The 20,723-nt window shown below is 47.6% G+C and overlaps 1 protein-coding gene across 1 annotated transcript; it reads right to left on the reverse strand.

Annotated features, from left to right (window-relative positions):
- Positions 1-2,111: 2,111 nt before the first annotated feature.
- On the reverse strand, positions 2,112-17,095 carry LOC123377539. The gene is made up of 9 exons (XM_045030585.1): positions 17,076-17,095; positions 15,655-15,797; positions 10,958-12,643; positions 10,261-10,360; positions 9,413-9,561; positions 9,126-9,238; positions 6,529-6,618; positions 5,295-5,417; positions 2,112-4,720 (listed from the first exon to the last, which is right to left on the reverse strand). The coding sequence occupies exons 1-9, from the start codon at positions 17,093-17,095 to the stop codon at positions 4,517-4,519; spliced, it is 2,628 nt and encodes an 875-aa protein (XP_044886520.1). The 3' UTR covers positions 2,112-4,516.
- Between the last annotated feature and the right edge of the window lie 3,628 nt (positions 17,096-20,723).

The raw sequence follows: 20,723 nt of genomic DNA on the forward strand, positions 1-20,723 counted from the left end.
CTGAGACCTTGTTTGTGAACACTCCCTGTAGGTTATTTAGCGTTTAATCCCTTCACCAGCAGAAATCAGTGTCTCCATACCTTTACACATCTCAGCTTTCTAATCCCTTCCCCAAAAGAGGCAGGAGGTAAGATGCCTACACAGAAAACCCCTTTGTCAGGCTCTCCTAGCTGTCTGTCTCCCTGTTTCTCTCCTTCTCTTCCCTGCTCAGCACTCCTTCTATACAGCTTCCCTGTTAATGGACTAATTGGCTCATTGACTCACTAGCCCAGTAATCAAATACATCTCTGTCCTTCTCCAGGAGAACCTAATTAGTATTAATAGTGACCAGAGTTCTGGCTAATGTGCTAGCTTTCTCTCTCTGTCACATGGGGACTGAGACCTGGAACTATGGGAAGCCTTCCAACAAATGATAGAGAGCCCTTTCAAAGCTGGTGTGCTCTGAGCTGCACTTCATCTGGGGAGGATTGACTAGGACACAGAACTGTTCTCTGCTACTAGCTGGTTGTTTTTTTTAACCCAGGGAAAAGAATTTGAGGGGGCTCCTCCACTGGCTTGATCATTCCCTGAGCTGGAAAAGTCAACGGCTCTATGTTGCCCTCTACAAGGATTGACAGTCTTAGTATTTTGTCAGTGTGACTAGAGGCCTTTGGGCTCAGGGATGATTTGATCAGATATGGTTTTGCTATGCAGGACTTTAACTCAACCTGTTCCCTTGCCCCTGTGTCCCTCCCCTCCTAGGACTGGTTCCCTGGAGAGGTGGATCTCATATCATGCTTTCCAGCTGAACTAGTCCATCTGCTATGGTGCTAGACCCAGTTGCAATGCCAACAGGCCCGTTTTAAGATGTCATTGCCAACAGATCAGATACGCAGGAGCAGACGGTGACGTTGATCTTTCCTGAGAATGACAAATACTCATTTTGTGTTGGGTTTTGTTTTTCATTGTCATGGCTGCCTCTGCACTTCTGGGACTGCAAAGGCCAAAGTGCTGCTGGGAAGGCCCTTCTGGAAGGATTAGTTTCAACCCCAGCCAGGAAGAGGAAGTGTTGAAAATCTCACATGTGATTTCCAGCCAAAGTTTTCAGGCCCAAGGGATTCAGAGCTGGAACCAAAATGACCCTATGGACCTTCTGAACTTATGGACCTATGTGCCCATCACTGATAATGTCATGGTGTACTTTAATCACCTCCCTCTGATGGAGTTTTGAGCTTCCCTGGCCTGTGGACCTGTGGTGCACCCAACACCCTTCCTGCTGAGCAGGGCTAGAAGGGAAGCCCTCTGGAGCTCATTAACATCTTCCCTACAGAGCCAGAAGAAGACGCTGTTGCAAAATGAGGCACTTGTGAGTCTTTCCAGTTGGACTTAAGGGTTTAAAGGAGGCCAAGGACATAATTTAACATCATGGGGGCTGGCCACTTGGCCAATGGGAGCTGTCCTGGAGAGGAGGAAAGAATCCAGACTGGGGTTTTTGAGAGGGGCCAGAATTGTCAACCCACTTTGAACTCACTGGTATAAAGGACTATTCAAGGTGCATAACAACGATGAATCCAGAAGCTCTCCATTGGAACTCCCTATTAGATGTGCTTGGGAAAGAGGTCTGTGATACTTAGGTACCTTTCTGGGTTAACCCTCTTCAGAAATTCCTCACCTTGGACTTTATCTTCTTCAGTGATGCCTGCTTGTTATTTAACCTGGTTAAGAAATTGGGCACATTTCATCTCGGGGCATTATTATTAGCATACCATAGTACCTAGTAGCCCCATTGCGCTAGGCGCTGTACAAACACAGAACAAAGGCCCCAAAGAGCTTACATTCAAAGTGCAATCCTATTGAAACCATCCCACAGATGAATTTTGATGTTATCTATGACCTCTCTCCTATTTGAGACCTGGGCAGCTTTTGTGAAGGGTACGAACAATTCCCTACATTCTTGAGGTGTATCTGGATAACAGATTAGGGCACTGTGAAGTGTTTAAATTCATTTCAAAGCCATGGCTCCTGGTGTGCAGATGGTCTGATAATCACCATGCACGGTAATGCTGTTCAGTGTTACAAGCTGTATATTTTATTAGAAATGTTTTATTGATTTTTTTGAAAGATCAGTAAAAAGTTACAATGAGAAACTCTGCAAAATAAATTAACTAAGTCAATGATGCAACATTGCATAGAAGGAAGTCATCTCCTCAACAAGTCAAGAAGGCCTTGTTGTTCCCTCAGTATTGTAACAAAGTGGGAATTGTTGTAATATTTTTATGAAGCCTATGTGTGCCTCAGTTTCCCCATATGCCACATTGTTATCCACTGAGGGGGAGGGGGATTAAATTTGCTCTCAGGGCAGACTAAGCTACATAGGTGAGTGTCAACTCCCTGCCTGGAGGGAATGGAGAGCTGGAACTGGTTGAACCCGACCCAAATCAACAAGGAGGACAGAGAGACAATGCAAGCTCCAATGATTCATGGATTTCCCTGTCTCTCAGCAGGGAAGCTGAGCAAAGCCCCTAGGTTAAGAACAAAAGCCTGAGAGGTGTGAGGTGGGGGATATGCGTTGGTTTCTGGAGGAATCTGGGGGCTCTCTCACCTGGGAGCTGACTATGGATGTCAGACTAAGAGAGAAAATGGAGCCTTACTGCAGCTTGGTTGGGCTCTAGGCTAACTAGAACGGACTCTGTTTTAGCCTTCATTTCTCTGTGCTAACCTAAGGACTTCTTATGGTGTGTTCTAGTTTACTGATAAACTCAACTGTTTTGACAACATTGCCTGAGTGTCACTGTAAATACTGGGTGAGATGCACTAATCCTTGAGGAGTGTACAACTCTACTTGCTGAACAGAGCTCATGATGTGAAACAGGACAGCTGGAGCCCCGAAGACTCAGTCTAAGGAAGCAGTGACGCCACTTGGCCTACTGTGAGGGAAAAGTGAGACCCCTTGGGGATCTGGCACATCAAAGGGGTTCCTCCAAGAGATTTTTCCAAAGCTACTGGCGTAGCACCGATCCTCTGGATTTGTGAAATGTATACTACTATAATTCCAGACCTCACTGAATTTAACACCCAGTTCAAAGACCAATCAAACTCCTGCTGAAGTCAGCGAGGTCCTTTCCATTGACATTAGTTGGAGTTTGATCAGGCCTTCACGCCTATCTAAGTGAGATCAGAATCAGGCTCAACACTTGTTTGGCTGGAAAGAGGAAGGGCAGGTGAAGGCAACAATAGTGGCTGAATTCCATATCCAACTAGGGTTCATCCTGTGAACAGTTTCTCATGTGAGTTTGAATCTCCTGTTCACCTCCCCTAGCTCAGCATCCACTACTCCATATAGAACCTGCACTGGAGCCATGAAACTTGCTGTACAAATGTGCAACTTTACAGTATAAGGCATATACAATGAGAGCTGCAGACTTGGATCAACGGAAACATTTTGTGAATTCATGTTGAAAAAAACTGAAATGCTTGATTCTGACATTTTCAAAATGAAACATTTTGATTCTTCAATTTGAAACAACTTTGCATTTCAAAATTTACCTCAGTTTTAATTTTAAAAATTTGAAACAAAACATTTCATTCTAAAAATTAAAATGTCCATTTTGACCTGGAACATTTGGTTGGTTCAGCCAGCAAACTGAAAAATCAATACAAGGGTCAGGTGCTGCATTCTCAGGTTTAAGAGTTTTGATACTTCAAAAATGTGCCTGCAGTGTCGACAATATCAGCTCCCAGGGTGATATCATTCCCTCAGAAAGGAGGGTCTTTCCTGAAACTCCACTACTTCTGCAATCTTCATTTTGAGCCAAGTAGCTAAACTTTAGGTACCTGCCTTTCTTGGAAGAAGGTGCCAATATCCAGGTGCCATCTCCGATCTACCTTGATATTTACACTGCACTCATGACCCCTGGGTTCAAGCCTCTGAAAAGGTCTATTTGGGGTGGGGGGCAGGGTTCACCAGTTGTTTCATGTATGGTTTCCCCCTAAACAAATCAATATAAGTAACATGAACAGAAAGACTTTACCAAATCAGAGGCCATATGATCAGTCTTCATATTGGGATGAAGAATAAACCCTTGAAGAAAGACCTGGGGCCCGTAAGCCACTCCAGTAAGAATGTTTGTTTACAGGGCCGGCGCAACCCATTAGGCGACCTAGGTGGTCACCTAGGGCGCTAACATTTGGGGGCCGCCGCGGTCGTCGGCGGTATTTTGGGGGCGGGACCTTCCGCCGCCTGTCGGGGGTGCCATTTCAGGGGCGGGACCTTCCACCACCTAGGGCACCAAAAAAGCTGGCGGCACTCCTATTTGTTCATAGATAGTATTTGGTGAAATCTGGTGGACTCCAATGATGAAAAATAGCACTGTACATTCCTGGGTTATAAATCACCCCCAGGCAGGGGCAGTTTAGCAGTATCCATAGAAGGGTGGATTCACAGCACCTGAGACAGGGATCTCTCTTCCATCCTCTATTTTTATCTGCATGTCACTTACTGGAAAGCCCTTCCCTGGTGAATGTGTAACTGGGCTGCTCAGAGCTTTCCTCCCTCCTCATCAGCGCTGAATGCACCGTTAGTGAATGATGTCAATGCACTCTCTTCTGGGCTGGCAGCATGTATCCCATTGGAGATGGCATGGGAGAGGTGCTGCTGCTTCTTCTGGCTCGCCATGGTGACACTGCCATTGGTATGGCCCTGCATGTGTTTCCTCTGCACCTGCTCCAGTATCTGTAGCACCTGGAGTTGACAAACAGGATTGGGAGTTGGATATTGAGCAGCCACAGCACTAGCTTCTTTTGCCATCACAAGATGCCATAATGTTTTTAAAGCCACACTGGCTGGCCCTTCTCTCTTGCGAGTTGCACCCAGCCTTCACTTCAGCTCAAAGACTCTTGGATTGGCACAAGTGAAGAACGTACACTTCAAAGTCCCAGCTGCTGACTGGCAATGGATTCCCCACCATCTTTTAAGCTAGTGGAATAAGGAAAACCCTTTGCACTAACATATGAGGCACCTTTCAACCTTGGATCTCAAAGCTCTTTACATAAATGGGCAAGTATCATAACCCCATGTTACAGATGGAGAAGCTCGTGCACAGAGAGGGGAAGTGACTTGCCCAGGGTCACACCAGACTCAGGAATAGGACACGGGCACCCTAACTCTCACTCCCTGGCTCTCCAGCACTAGACTATTGGAGATATCTTTGCCTCTCTGTGGATCTAGGTGCCTCTCTGTCATTCCAGTACCCACTTAGTGGGGAAGGGAAAGAGAGAGAGAAGGGAAAGAGAAATACAGAAAAGAGATGGCTTACCTGGGATTTGGGAACAATGCCAACCCTGAAGAACCCTATGTTTCCACTCTCAATCTTGGTGCAGTCCACAACAGTCGAGGCAATGTTCTCTGGAGAAGGCCCATCGCATAGAACTGCATCCACCTTGATAGTAAGCAACACTCATATTATGGGGCCCTTCTCAGGCAGTTGGTTAAAGGGGGGAGAGTTCCCCTTTCTCAATGGATTTAGCATTATCTACAGGTTCTAGCCATGCTACAGATTCCCATCCCTTCCCTCTCCTTTTTCCACCTTGCATTGGCCAAAGTCACCAGAAATCTCTGGTGATTTCCAGCAGTTACCCAGTGATCTTGGGTGACTTTGATGAATGCAAATTGGAATTAATGCACTAAGTAAAACTCAAGGGCCAGATCCTCAGCTGGTGTAAATCGGCTGCATTCCATTTACTTTAGCGGAGCTATGCTGGTTTACATCTGCTGAACATCTCTAAGGTTGCCTTTGTATGCGTAGGACGTCAGAATGGTCAGATGTGAGAATGGTGAAAGAACAGTGGCCCCCTTACTCTGAGCCTAAGTCATCCTCACATGAACTTGCCATTAACTTCTTGTCTCAAGTTCTGTATTTTCAGTGGGAAATATCCAGTACTTTCAGTGGGAAATATCCAGTACATTCATGAGATTACTTAAGGCATTAACTCTGCTTTCAGAGTTTAAAAACTGGAAAATACAAGAATCTGGTAATTTAATTGGCAGTACTCATGGGAAGACGAGAGTCCCCTAAGATTCAGAAAGTTTTAGAACTCCCAATGGTTCTAGTCTCTAGAGCATTGGTCATAGATTTAGAACTTTAGTTCTGAAAACTAAAACAAAAGACAACAATGGTTCTAAAATCTTTGACATCCCCAAGGGCTTTGGAACATTAGAATGTCAAGGGCTTTATCACTTCTAGGTCCAGAAATGCTCTATGGCACCCACATCCTTATGGATCTGAAGAGAAACCAACCACAGTGGTGGGTCACAGACTGTGCATTAAATACAAAAATGTTTGTGTTAATATTGATTCCTTATTTTTCCAGCCTTCTTTCTCTCCCTCCCTGGCCCTTCTGAGATAAGCCTCAATGAGCTTGTAATTTACAATCTATCTCAGGATTTTAGTCTTAACCACTGACTTGCCAGCTGGGAGCAAATCAATATCACCTTGCAATCACATCTCCCTCAGATCCCAAAATGAATGTGAAGAAGCACATGGTGATTACCTTGTCTCCCAGTTTGGCATACACCTGATTGTGGTGGGTGGTGTCTGCTTCTCCAGTTGGATTGGCTGATGTGACTGCAATGGGGCCAACCTGGTAAATGAGAGCAAAATGAGAAAGTGGGTTTTGATCAGAGCTTCCAACACAGAAACAATAATGCTCTTGGACTCGTTTCACTTTATGCTTTGTTTGTTGAAACCCATTTTAACTGAAGGAGGGTGCCAGAGTGTGAGTGTGAGGACAGCAGTACAGTGAGGAAGATATGGAAAACTAGGCTGAATTGAGGAGGTCTCATAGATTCTGCGGCCAGAAGGGACCCTTGTGATCATCTAGTCTGACCTCTTGGGTTATTACACAGGCCAGAGAACTGCCCCAAGATAATTCCTGGAGCACATTTCCTCAGGAAGGAATGAAACATTTTAATTTCATGGGACAGTAAATTACACTGGAACCCCAATGCAAATATGGGCAGCAAGCAAATTATCAAAGGAGCAGGCAGGGTGTCATGGTTGCGTCAGCAAAGGCCCACACAGTGGTGGGGAAGGGGTCTGATTTGTGAAGGGTCAGGATCAGGTTCCAAATAAATTGCCTTAGTACAGCAGCACCAGCCATCCCACTGTTCTGGGCAATCAATGTGGCCCCACTTGGAGCTGTATCAATGGGGCATAGGTGCAATGGTCAGCATTGCTGTAGGAAGTTTCCCACGTGCAGCGCTCTATGCAGCAGTTACGCCACTGAATTGCACCCAACCACACCTTCATTTGCTGCTGCCACCAAGAGTTCATAAGGAAGACAGCAGGAGAAGCGCTGATCACCAAGCAGGAAAGGGCAAAAGCTTTTCTACCTGGCAACAGGGCCGCCCAGAGGATTCCGGGGGCCCGGGGTCTTCGGCGGCGCGGGGCCCAGCTTCGGCGGTAAGTCGGCGGCAGGGGGTCCTTCCAATCTGGACCCGCCGCCAAAGTGCCCCAAAGACCCATGGCGGGGACCCCCCGCCGCCAAATTACCGCCGAAGCGGGACCCGCCGCCGAAGTGCAGCCCCCACCGCGGGTCTTCGGGGCACTTCGGCGGCGGGTCCCGGAATGGAAGGACCCCCCCGCCGCTGAATTACCGCCGAAGACCCGGCTGCACTCTGGCGGCGGGTTCCGCTTCGGCGGTAGGGGGTCCTTCTGTCCCAGAGAGGAAGGACCCCCGGCCAGCGAAGACCGGGAGCGAAGAAGCTCCGGGGGCCCGGGCCCCACAAGAGTTTTCCGGGGCCCCCAGAGCGAGTGAAGGACCCCGCTCCAGGGGCCCCAAAAAACTCTTGTGGGGGCCCCTGCTGGGCCCGGGGCCTGGGGCAAATTGCCCCACTTGCTCCCCCCCCCCCCCCGGGCGGCCCTGCCTGGCAAAGGCCAGAGGAAATGGCCTTAGGGATGTATCAAATGGGAAAACAAAGCGTGTTCAGCATATGGCATTGTGACATTAGAGAGAGGAGTTGCCTTGAGATGGTAGCTATGTGGATCACATCCTTGGACTAAGCTGTTTCTGTGACTTGGTATGGTAAATACAGCTGTCCACCTCTGCATTATACTAACGCAGGTGCACTTGGGCAGCGATGTTGTCACCCTACCTACCACTGCTGGGGGTAATTTATGGAGCAATGGCATTGGTTCCATAATTTTGGTTGAATAAGCATCATTTGCTCCACGGTCCACACCTACAATCCAAAAAAGGATCATATTGCATTCAAAATACAAGGTTAGATGTGAAACGGAGGTAGAACTTTTCTAGTAAATATACAGTGAATCGGACAAGAGGGGTGATTATTATGCATTTTCTAGATTTCTAACATTTGGATTGTTGGGTTTTTTGAAACATTCTTGTAAGCAAATGTTCAATCAAATAACTGCTATGTGTGCCTGCAACCTTAACCTTAATGAAGATTTTGGGCCGGTAATAATAATACTCATCACTTTTCTTCCCCAGAACTTTACAAAAGTGAGTATCACCAAGAGCTGGGCTGGAAAGGATTGTACGATCCCATGAAAAATGTTGAGATTTTGACCATTTTCCTCCATCCTGAATTGGAATGAAATGTCAAAATCTCCAAAACTTTCGGGAACCAAAAATCCAAAAAAACTGTTGGCTTGGGTCAGTCAAAACACTTTTTGTTTCAATTTTGATCTTTTATGATTATTTACTTAGCTTCAATCTCAAAACAAAAAGTCATTCAGAACAGGAAAACTGGCATTTCTTGTTTTGGAAATATTGAAACAGGAGGTTTTGACACTTCCAAAACTTTTTTTTCAAAATCCTTTCCACTAAATGTTTTGGCTTTGACAAATTGGCAATTTTCTAACAAAAAATTCCTGACCAGCTTTACATCATCTCATTTTACATTTGGAGGAACAGTGAGGTGAAGTGACTTGCCCAAGATTAGACAGTGGCAGAGCTGGGAGAAGTACCTAGGTCTCCTGACACCAGTTCCTAGCCAATGCACCATGTGCTGAATGCTAGTTGTTGACACCAAACCTGTTCACGGTGGCCCATGTGATCATTAGACCCATCACCTTTCTTGCTGCTTGACCTTAGCAAGCCGAGAGAGATGCGTGTTGGTCACTCACCAGATCAATGAGATGTGTGGTGACGGAGCAGTCGGGGATACGGATGGCGATGCTCTGAGAGGTACCGACATATTTGGCAGAGTCTTTCATCCCCAGAAAGTCCACCCATTCCCCTGTAAGGGAAAGAGCCACACAACACTTACTGATGGGGGTAGAGTCTACAAACAGTGGTGGTACCCTATAACTATACGAGCAATGGTCCAGCATCGGTGCACAGTTTCGCTGTGTTTTGGATCAGCAGTACTCTCTGCCTTGTGGAAAGCTTGACAGCAACAATATTTTCTCACCTCTGGGAACCACCAGGCTAATGGGAGATGGCCAAGCAGCCAACATGAAATCCCACAGTATGGGGTTGAACAAATGCTTTGTAGGTTCCAGCTGCTTCAGACTAGAAATCCAGAGTGACATGGGGCGATCCTGAGCCTGGCGCTTAGTCCTGGTAAGAAGACAAAAGAAAGGAACACTCTTGAGCACACAACGGGAGGTTGAGAATTATTTCCTCCAATTGCAATGGAAGCAGTTTGGGGGAGGTTTCGCCTCAGACATGCCCTTGCACACTTCAGCCAAGCACAAGAGCCTTTGTAGTAAAAGCCGCATGGTCCAGCGGATAAAGCCCTCAGCTGGGCGGGGGGGAAGGAGAGCTGGGATATAGTCCAAGTTATGATACGGACTCATTGTGTGGCTGTGAGCAAGTCACTTAGGCCCAAATTCTCAAAAGTGTCCACTAATTTTGGGGGCCCAACGTGAAAAAGAAATCAGACCCAGAGGAGGAGTTTTTCCCATGAATATGATTTTTATCTTGACAGTGCGTTCCCACTGCCTGCCTCCACTTTTTGTTCTTTGTACAGTCTTGTGATCTTCCAGCCAATTGGTTCCATTAGCTGGCAGAGGTGATGTTCCTGCTGTATATTCCAGGGGACAATTACCCAGCTAGTTGTTCCCTCTTCTAACCCTGATCTTCACCCACAGGCTTACTGCTCTTATGAGGGCTGAATCGTGGCCCTTGTACCTTCAGACCTGTTGCAGCAGACACTGCCCAACAGCAGCTGTCAGTTGCCACTTACAGCCTGTGGCTAGAGTCTCCATTAGACTATTAGAAGAAGTCCTCACCTAAGCCTGTAGTGAAAACACTTACTTGTAAGCTTTCTCCACAGCATCAGGTCGATTGCAGGCTGCCACCAGAACATACACTGTGTCTGTGGGGATGCCACAAGCTCCTCCATTCTTCATGATCTCTAACAACAGGAAACAACCCAGAGAACTGCTGGGTGATAAACTCACAAAAGAGATATAGATGGGAGAGATCTACTATGGGCCCTCAGCTTCATCCACTGGCTGCTAAAGGGTTGCCCACTACAGTATATTTTCTAGTGTTCATTAAAGGAGAGTTATAGGTTACATGCAGACAGGCAAGGAGGCGTCCCACTATCCAGAGAGTAACTCTCCCCGTCTACCCCTTGAAATATCCCAGAAAGGATTCCCAGAGGCTGTGTCGTGCTGCAGTGCCAGCCTGTGGGATTTGTATGAAGCAGATGGGATGGCCCGCCAGGGACAGAAACCAGGAGACATTGAACCACATAAGTGGGTGCAAAGCCATTGACTTCAATGGAATTTCTCCCACTTACACTAGCAGAGCATTTGACCCCTACTTCCCACTCTCCTGCTCTAACCATTTGACCATACTGCCTTGGTCAAAATGCCATAGTATAATCAAAGTTTCTAGATTCAGACAGGGGGAAAAAATGTAGTTCTTCTTCTATCATGACTTCCTTCGATATGAAACCCCTCAGTTAACTCCGACCCCTGTTCTCTCCACTATATATTTTCCTTACCTGCAATTTGCTTGACTGAGGAAGCTTTCCTGGCAGGCAAGTGAAGGCATTTGGTGCTTCCTCCCCCAACACCACTGAGCTGCACAATAGGCCTACCCACAGGGAAGTGAGAGCCTTCAAAGGTACTGTTGAAAAGGGCAGAAAGGAAGCAATAGAAGCTGGCCAGCCCAAAGATGATGGTGACAGCAATATCATAACCAGCTGGCATGGCATTGACTGCATCCAGCAAGAAGCTGATGAGTATGAGTAAGAAGGTGAGGGAGTAAATGAACCAGGAAATGCTTAGGAAAACAGTGCAGAAAACAATGAAGCAGTTGAAAAGCATGAGGGCAATGATGCCTACAGCTACTTGGAAGCCCCTGCTAGTGCCATAGAGACCACCATATCTGGTTAAGCCCCAGATGATCCAAATGACCCCGTAGAGAATGAAGGCACTGCTCTCCAAGGTCTTACCACGGGCAAAGGCCACTGAACCACATAAAAGCTTAAGGATCCCTCCGGCTACCACCACCCAGGGTATAACAACAGTAGCAAGTGGTGCCCTTGGGTCCACCGTCATTGTGATAGCAAAGGAAGCAAGGACGCTGCACGCAAAGCCAAGCACCTCAGCATCGGCATACTTGGAATAGCCAAGGTAGGGAGTGTGAAGGTCTTTCCCTTCATGAAGTTTGAGATGACTGTTGTGGGAGAGAAAGGCCTTGACCATTCCCTCCCCTGTAGGGATTTTGGCACTCGCCTTCATGTTGTACTGGTAAATGAGAGCCATAAGGGCTGAGGCCACAAAGATGGCCACATCCACGCCTTGGGGACCACCTTCAAAAAAACCATGAGGGCGACAGGCTAGGGCGATGCAGTAGGCCACGTAAAAGAGCAAATACAGGCCATCCACCAGACTTTTAATGGTGGTGAAAAGGGCCAAGACAGCAAAAAGGATAGCAAAAACCACCAAGAAAGGGACGGGGAAAACCGGCTCATCCTGCTGCCAGATCCGGTACAGGAGGGAATAGCCTCCAGCAAATTTCAGCACAGAGGTGAAACCAAAGAATGTGGCAGCCAACGTATCCAGCGCACGGTAAGAGAAAATGCAGACCCCAATCTGGTAAATCCCAGCTGCCCAAAGCCAAGGTACTTGGCCCACAAATAGCTTGCTGGTCACTCCCAGGAGCCTGCAGCCAAAGACGCTGGCAGACAACATGTTCAAGATCAGACCAATGACTGCCAAGTCATTCGTGTTGGCACCATTGGCCTGGACCTGCTCATTGGTCTTACTCATGCCCAGATCTGTGCCAGGAAGGGTGATTTTCTTCTTGCTGAGGAAATAAAGACCCCTCCCCATAGCAAAATAGCCCCCAAGGAAGCAGACAATCATATAATTGCAAGCCACTGCCGAGGAACCGAAAGCCGTGTTATAAAGCATGGCAATTTCATGGGCACAGGCAAGCGAAATGCAAGAAGCAACCATGGCAAGGATGAGCTGTCTTTGAAGGAAGCCCACCACCCCAATGATGAGGAGCCCCAGAGTAAATGTCGCCAGGCCGGGCACCACGGCATTGCGGAAATCACCAGTGCCATTCAGGACCCCTTGTCCTGCCAGGATGTGGATGACTCCATAGCTGCACCATAGCACTGAGATGGTCAGACACAGCGACACGAACAAGGAGGCACTTCTCAGGCTCTTCTGAACTCCTACAAGGGAAATAAACAAAGGAAGCAGGAATGCCAGGTCACTATGTCTTGGAAGCCACCAGCTCGTAGAGACACCACCAAGACAATAGGGTGTATTTGTCAGTGTGCCAGAATGACACGTCCCAGCACCACATTTTGATGTAAATTGCATCAATTCTTAATGATAATGAACTTACACAAGTTTCCACAACTAACTCTGCCATTTTCCACACCTCCAACCCTTGTCCATGGATGGCCCTGCCCAGTCTGGGTCCCCCAAGCCATTATTGTCTGCTCCATTTCTGTCTAGTTTACATTTCCAGCCCTTTGGGGCAGAGCCTGTGTGTATTACAGCACAGAGCACCTTGTTGGCACTTAATAACCAGTCATTCACAAAGAAGCATAGGAACTGCCTGACCGGATCAGACCCAAGGTCAATCTAATACAGTGCCCTGTCTCCAAAAGTGGACAGAGAACTTGATTAGAGAGACTGTGAGTTTGAATGGAATTCAGCTATCACCCCACTTCCCCCGGAGACTGCAGTGCTGACTAACCTCTCCTTTAGTGCTCCCATGTAGACAGCAACCCAGTCATGGCTGCTCCTGCACAACTGTGTTAGGGGCTAAGAGGCTCCCCACGCTTATATCCGTGCAGGGTGGCCATAATTTAACCCTTTGTGTTTATGCCCCAAAACTACTCGAGTAATAATTAGGCAATTCACCCTGCCCCTGCCCCTGCCTGGCCTCTTCCCTGAGGCCACGCCCCTTCTCCTCTCCTTCTCTGAGGCCTGCCCCCACTCACTCCAGCCACCCTCCCTCCGTCGCTCGCTCTCCCCCACCCTCACTCACTTTCACTGAGCTGGGGCAGAGGGTTGGGCTGCAGGCAGGGGTGAACGCTCCCCCTGGGAATGTGGGCTCCAGAGTGGGGCAAGAAAGGAGGGGTTCAGGGTGTGGGAGGGGGCTCCAGGCTGGGGCATGGAGTTGGGGTGCGGGAGGGGCTGCAGGCTCTGGGGTGGGGCTGGGGATGAGGAGTTTGGGGTGCAGGAAGGGGCTCCAGGATGGGGCCAAGAGGTTTGGAATCCGGGAGCAGGCTCATGCCTGGGGCAGGAGGTTGAGGTGTGGGAGGGAGTGCAGGCTCCATCTGGGGGTGTGGGCTTTGAGGTGGGGCTGGGATGAGGGATTTGGGGGTGCAGGAGGGGGCTCAGGGCTGGAGCAGGAGGTTGGAGCGGGGGGGGGGTGCGGGCTCCAGGAGGAGGCTCAGGGCTGAGTAAGGGGTTGAGGTGTTGGAGGGGGTGCAGAGTGCAGACTCTGGTAGGGGGATCAGGGCTGGGGTAGAGGGTTGGGGTGCAGGGTCTAGGAGGGAGTTTGGGTGTGGGAGAGGGTTCCAACCTGGGGCAGGGGGTTGGGATGAGGGTCGGAGTGCGGGGTCTGGGAGGGAGTTAGGGTATGGGAGGGGGTTCCGACCTGGGGTAGAGAGTTTGGGGTGTGGGCTCCAGCCAGGTGGCACTTACCTCAGGTGGCCCCGGTAAGTGGCACAGCGGGGCTAAGGCAGGCTCCCTGCCTGCCCGGCTCTGCGCTGCTTCCAGAAGCAGCTGGCATGTCCGACCCCTAGGCAGAGACACAGCTAGGCAGCTCTACGCAGGGCGCACTGCCCACGCCTGCAACCACCGCCTCCACAGCTCCCATTGGCTGGGAACTGCAGCCAATGGGAGCTGCAGAGCTGGCACTGGGGGTGGGGGCAGCATGCGGAGTTTCCCTGATTGCCCCTGCACCTAGGGGCCGGACATGCCGGCCACTTCCAGAAGCTGCGCAGAGCCAGGGCAGGCAGGGAGCCTGCCTTAGCCCCACTGCGCCACCGAGTGGACTTTTAACAGCCCTTTTTGACTGGGCATTCCGGTTGAAAACCAGACACCTGGCAACCTTAGGGTGTTCACTGGCCTCTGTCATGACTGATCACCGCCTAATGTGAAGACAGCACCTGCCCACTGGGCTGAACCAAGGCTACCAACCCATTTCACAAGGGCCTTCAAAAAGCTACTCCATGCTAAGGGCCTGATCCCAAGCCCAGTGAGGCCAATCAATAGATTCCCATTGACTTCAGCGGGCTCTAGATCAGGCTTTAGGGCAGCTTTGTGCCAGCACTGGCAGAGAGTAGATCTGAACCCAGTACTGAGAGTTTAAAAGCTTTGTTACCCATGACCACTCCCCTCTGGTTAGCATTTTGTTTACTATCTAGAAAAATGCCAGGACCAATACAAGGCAATCCCATTAATGCCTCCCTAAAAATAAATATATTGAAACCTCAGGGTAGGTTTACACTTACCTTCTGGGTCGACGCGGTGAGTTCGACTTCTCGGAGTTCGAACTATCGCGTCTGATCTAGACGCGATAGTTCGAACTCCGGAAGCGCTGCGGTCGACTCCGGTACTCCACCACTGCAAATGGCGGTGGCGGAGTCGACGGGGGAGCCGCGGAGTTCGACCCCGCCGCGTCTGGACGGGTGAGTAGGTCGAACTAGGGTACTTCGAATTCAGCTACGCTATTCACGTAGCTGAATTTGCGTACCCTAGTTCAACCTCCCTTCTTAGTGTAGACCAGGCCTAAGCATCAGTGTCTTCATTCCCCCTGGTAGGGAGACATGAGTAATTCCCTAGTCAGTCAAAATAGTTTGAAACTTTTGATAACCTGTGATGATAATCTGTGATTTCCCCCTAAACTGATTACAACCTTGGCAAACTACTTAATAACACACTGTTTAATTCACTGACTGTCCTTAAACTATCACTCTTACAGAGCTTGGAAATTGTATTTATAATGAGCGAACCTCCAGTGCAGTGAACCTAACTCAGTAAATGATTCATTTAGAACTGATGTTTCTTTCTCAAGTCCCTCTGCACATTGACAAAACTGGTGCCCTGGCATATCATTCCAGGTGAGAGAATCCGTAGTCTCACAAGGTTACCTGCTGGCAAATAGAGGTCAGTATAAAAATATGTATAAAGGGCTGTTAGATGCCAGTGCTCCTGGTCTTACCTGCATATGCCAAGAGAGCCGATATAACAAACAGAAGGACGCCCAGAGCCGTGCTGGGGATCAGAGGGGCTGGGCTGGTGAAGCTGTAGGAGTGCACAGCTAGCAAGAGGGATCCTGCATTGAACACAGGGGAAAAGAAACATCTTAAAAGCTTTCCAGTAAAATGGGAGATGGGGAGACAAAGAAGGAACAGAAAAATGCAAAGGAAGAAGGAATCAAGAAAGAGGAATGGAAACAGAAAGCAATCAGGGAAAAGAGGGATCCAGGGAAGAGAGACAGAAGGAGAAAAGAAAGAGGAAAGTGAATCTCAATAAAGAATTATGTTAGAAACTACACTGTATCAGAAAGTTTAGGTTTGACTCCCAACCAAATGGAAAAGTTCAGCTCAGTGTTTGAAAGGCAAGACAAACATGTTATTGACTGTTTTATGCAGATTGGTTTATAGATCTAAGGGTTTTATCCAAGCAAGGAAGATTCAGAGAACCCATTGCTGGGAAGAACTCTTTCTTTCATAACAGAATCTAGTTAGTCCCTATTTAAAATGTGTAACCTCATTGTACAAGAAAGTCAATTCCACCACCAGCCTCTCTTGCCAGGTAAACTTGATTCCTACCTGAAGCAATGCCCAGGATCCCTATGGAGTAATGAAGTGACTGGACCCGTCCCTCTGCCATGACCAAGTTTGCTGAAGACTCAAAGGCAGTCTGAAATGCTGTCTCTATCCCTTTTCCTAGCTCTTTATAGTCAAACCTACCCCACTGACTGACAGCACTCCACCCCTTTCCCTAACAGCAACAGCTTCAGTTATATTTCCCTTGTGAGTAGCAGAGAAGGAAATGCAAGTGGACTGTTAAACGTAATAAACTTCAGTCTGTGACTCAGCCTGTGCTGCTCCTATCTTTGCCCAAAGGCCTTTTAATTTTACTCTTAACTCTTGCTAAAAGGACACCTTATAAATGATTGGCAGAGGTTATTTTCATGCTCCCCTATTGCCAATGGGACAGTTTGGGTACTGAATAAAATAATTCTAAAAAAATCCGTCTGCTGGTGCTAACAAGCACACCCTCACTCTCTGAGCGGCCCTGGGTTCTGTTATGTCTCCTGATTTTGGACTTAGTATTCCCCTTAATTCCTAACACATTTAGAAAATGCCAACACTGGCTGGTGTGTGCACTGCTGTTGTTAGCTGGATGGAATCAGGCCTGCTCAAGAATATGTGATTATGCCGCCCCCTGCAGGCTGCCCTACAAAGAGAACATGATTCCATCCAGCCTGGATGTCCTGTGTCTTTTTCTCCCACAATAAGAATGTCTTCGTTGCCCCACTGCCTTTACCACTGAAACAACAGGTGCTGAGACCTAGCCTATGATGTGGTTTAACCATTGTAACTCTGAGCCACGTCAGGTGAACTCCAATCTTACCTGCACTCCTGTGTTGACATAAGGTTAGCGGAGAACAAGGTATTAACAAAATTGAAGCCAGTCCAAAAGGGAACCTGGCAGAGAACTGGAAAAGATAGTTGCTACCCTTCCAGATGTACCTCAAAGCAAGTGACAATGCAGAAAAATGGGAGAGGGTGCAGTTCTGTATACGGATACTCAGGGGATGGCCAGATGTGTGGGACAGCTATCCTACAGTCCAGTGGGAGTGTGAATGGGGCTATAAACTGCTCGGCAAAGGTGTTTTAAAATGCCAAGAATAGCTGTGATCTGCATTAGAACGTCACATTTTCTTTACAAGAAAGTAGCTGCCAGGTCAGACCATTGCCCATTATGTGACGGGCCTGTCTTATAAAAGCAACATCATGTAAGGGCTTGGCTACACTTGCGAGTTACTGCGCATTAAAGGAGCCCCGGGCGCACTAGCTCACTACCCGTCCACACTGGCAAGGCACGTAGAGCGCTCTGACTCCATGGCTAGAGCGCTCCTGGTACTCCACCTCAGCGAGTAGAATAACATTTGATGCGCCCCCGCTGGAGCACCCCAGCGTCAGTGTGAACGAGGTATTGCATTACTGTGCTCTGATCAGCCTCTGGAAACGTCCCATAATCCCTGTAAGTCAAGTGGCCACTCTTGTCATTGTTTTGGATATGCCCTTTGAAAGCTCCGTTTGCCGGCATGCTTATCTGCTCTGAGACAAAGCAACCATTACTGTGCAATGCTGTGTGTAAGAGAGAGAGGCGGGGGGGAGGTCTGCTGCTGTCTGAATTTACAGGACAGCATGCTGACATGCTCTCAACCCCCAAAAACCCACTCTCTCTCCCCCCACATACACACAACACACTCCCTGTCACACTCCTCCCCACCCCACCCCCATTTGAAAAGCACATTGCAGCCACTTGCATTCTGGGATAGCTACCACAATACACTGCTCTCTGTGGCCGTTGCAAGAGCTGATAATGTGGCCACGCCAGTGCGCTGGCAGCTGTCAGTCTGGACAGACTACAGCGCTTTCCCTACTGCGCTCTACGAAGGATGGTTTAACTCAAAGTGCTCTACATCTGCAAGTGTAGCCATGCTCTTAATCTGAGGAGTTAACAGCTAGGATAGTCTCAGAGCCACATTTACTGAGCAATCACTTGATGAATACAGCTTGCTAGAGAAGTGAGTGGGCCATGGCAGAACAAGTAACAGCCACAAAAGTCAAAGATGCTCAGACAGACCAGAACCAAACAGCAATTCAAGTGCTCACAGTGTATAATGTATCTATTGGGCCAAATCCAGATATGGCATTAAGTGGTGATGTTAATTACACATAGAGTGGAAGTTGGTCAGAAAACAGTGGTAAGCAAGGGCCTTAATAGAGCTTTGTGGGAAAATTTCTACAGCATTGGCCAGCATTTAAACACTTCCTCCCACCGATTTGTATCTACATAATTACTAACATAGGACCCAATCCTGAGAGGAACTGAGCTCCTGCTGAATCTCCATTGACTTTAGTTAGATTGGGGGCACTCAGCATTTCTCATGATGAGGACTGAGTATGATCAAATGTTAGTATTTTAAGGGCTCCCAGTCCTGTGCTGTGCTTCATCCTAGAATCTCCCCTCTAGAGCAGTTTAATTCCCCATTACTGTTCCAGAGTTGGTTTTCATTAAACACCTGAGGCAATGATTACATTTAATTATACTCACCCCTCTTTGACAGCATAATGCCCTTTCAAGTCAGTGGGATACCTTTGGGCTTGTTTACACTTGAAATTTAATTCAGATTAACAAAGCACATGAATTTAAAGTGCTATAGCTATTCCTGATAACTCCATGTGTAGACACTCTTATCCAAAGTGGATTCAGATAATCTGGAGTAAGGCACTCTTATTCCAGAATAAGATTGTTACAGAATGTCTTCACTACCCGCCGGATTGGCAGGTAGCAATCATTCTACTGGGGATCAATTTATCACGTCTAGTGTAGACGTGATAAATCGACCCCCGAGTGCTCTTCTGTCGACTCCTGTATTCCAGCGCCGTTAACTTAGATCTAAGTTAACTTGCGTAACTTAGATCGATCCTCTACTCTCTCCCAGGGTAAACCAGGACCCACCAAGGATAGTTATTCTGGAGTCACTCCATCTGTAGACAATTTTTAATTTTTAATTGACTTTAACAGCGGTTGGCTCAGGCCTTAATATATGATAAACAGGTGTGCAGTGGGGTAAGCACCATATAGCACGGGGCGGTATTGTAAAATGGGAGACAGCTCGGCCAGTTTGTAACATACACAAATAGATTATGTTTGCAGTGTGCACTAGATTTGTTTGGATCTGCCACCTTTCCCACGCTATATGTATTCAGTAATATGACTCCATCTAACTGTCTTAAGGAGGAAGAACTAATAATTTTTTCAACTACAGCATGACTTGGCAGTTTTGTATCTAAACCAGGAAGGAGTGAATTTGCACACTATTTGCATCCATAGATACCTGTTGGGTTTTTCCACACCCATCATGCAGGTCACCTGCGTTGGGACTAGTAAAAGCACTGTAGGGACCAAATGTGCATTGGGATTAAATGGACCTTAACTGGACTTTTCTCCTTCTCTAATGTTTGCGCTACTTATTCTGGTTTATACATGGAATAGCCGTGAACACATGCCATTGTTTTGTAAAGTATGCAGACACAGATGCTGTGGTGATGGGCACGATATATATACTTGTAATAAATAATTAGCACCCCAAACTGTATTTTTGCTAAAGAAAGCCTATATCTCAATAGAGACCCAAACAAGAGGTATTTCATAAATAATCTCAGGACACTATCTAACCTTATTTAGGGCTGCTGCACGAGACTTTAAGGAATGGAAATGTAGGAACCTCTGCATGCTGAGAGCATCCCTATAAACTGAAAGAATGGTGGGTGTATCAAAATGATGATTGCTCACCTTGACAGGGGGAAGGGATAGCTCAGTGGTTTGAGCATTGGCTTGCTAAACCCAGGGTTGTGAGTTCAATTCTTGAGGGGGTCATTTAGGGAACTGGGGTAAAAATCTGTCTGGGGATTGGTCCTGCTTAGAGCAGGGGGTTGGACTAGATAACCTCCTTAGGTCCCTTCCAACCCTGATAGTCTATGATTCTATGGATTTTCCCAGGCCCTTGCCTCTGTAGTCAGTAGAGTTACATTAGCATGAAGGTGCAAAGAACCCAGCCCCTTGTTTCTAAATTCATGTCCCAAAGTCCAAAGAATTAAAGTGTCTGTAGAAAGCCTGCTGTTTGGAGACTGAGCTTAGAGATGGAGCACATTTAACAATGGAAAGGGAACACTGCCTGCGTAGCAAAAAAATTTTAAAAGTACATCCCTGGTGTAACTGCACTGACTGGAATGGATTTAAACTAGGGGTTTAGCCCAATGCATGGCTCTGTTATATGCCATTATACATATAAAAGTCCCTGTGCATTAGTCTGCAACACAATTTAAAATTGACTGAGAAAGGAAAGATGAGCACGGGTAGCCACAGCTCCAGCTAGCTGGGAATTCCCCCTGTGGCAATGCACAAGGAGAGCTAACAGGGAGCTGCTGATTGCACAATATTTATGTACACATCAAAGCCTGCTTTGGAGAAATAGAAAACTTC

Source organism: Mauremys mutica, chromosome 9 (assembly GCF_020497125.1).
Source record: "Mauremys mutica isolate MM-2020 ecotype Southern chromosome 9, ASM2049712v1, whole genome shotgun sequence".
NCBI classification, from domain to species: Eukaryota; Metazoa; Chordata; order Testudines; family Geoemydidae; genus Mauremys; species Mauremys mutica.

What these genes read in the sequence shown, in the direction of transcription:
- LOC123377539 (XM_045030585.1), bottom strand. Translation starts at nt 17,095, where the DNA reads ATGTCAACACAGGAGTGCAG. An exon ending in ATGTCAACACAGGAGTGCAG is followed by an intron (nt 15,798 to 17,075) that starts GTAAGATTGGAG and finishes AAAGCTTTTAAG; the next exon opens with ATGTTTCTTTTCCCCTGTGT. An exon ending in GGCTCTCTTGGCATATGCAG is followed by an intron (nt 12,644 to 15,654) that starts GTAAGACCAGGA and finishes TTTCCCTTGTAG; the next exon opens with GAGTTCAGAAGAGCCTGAGA.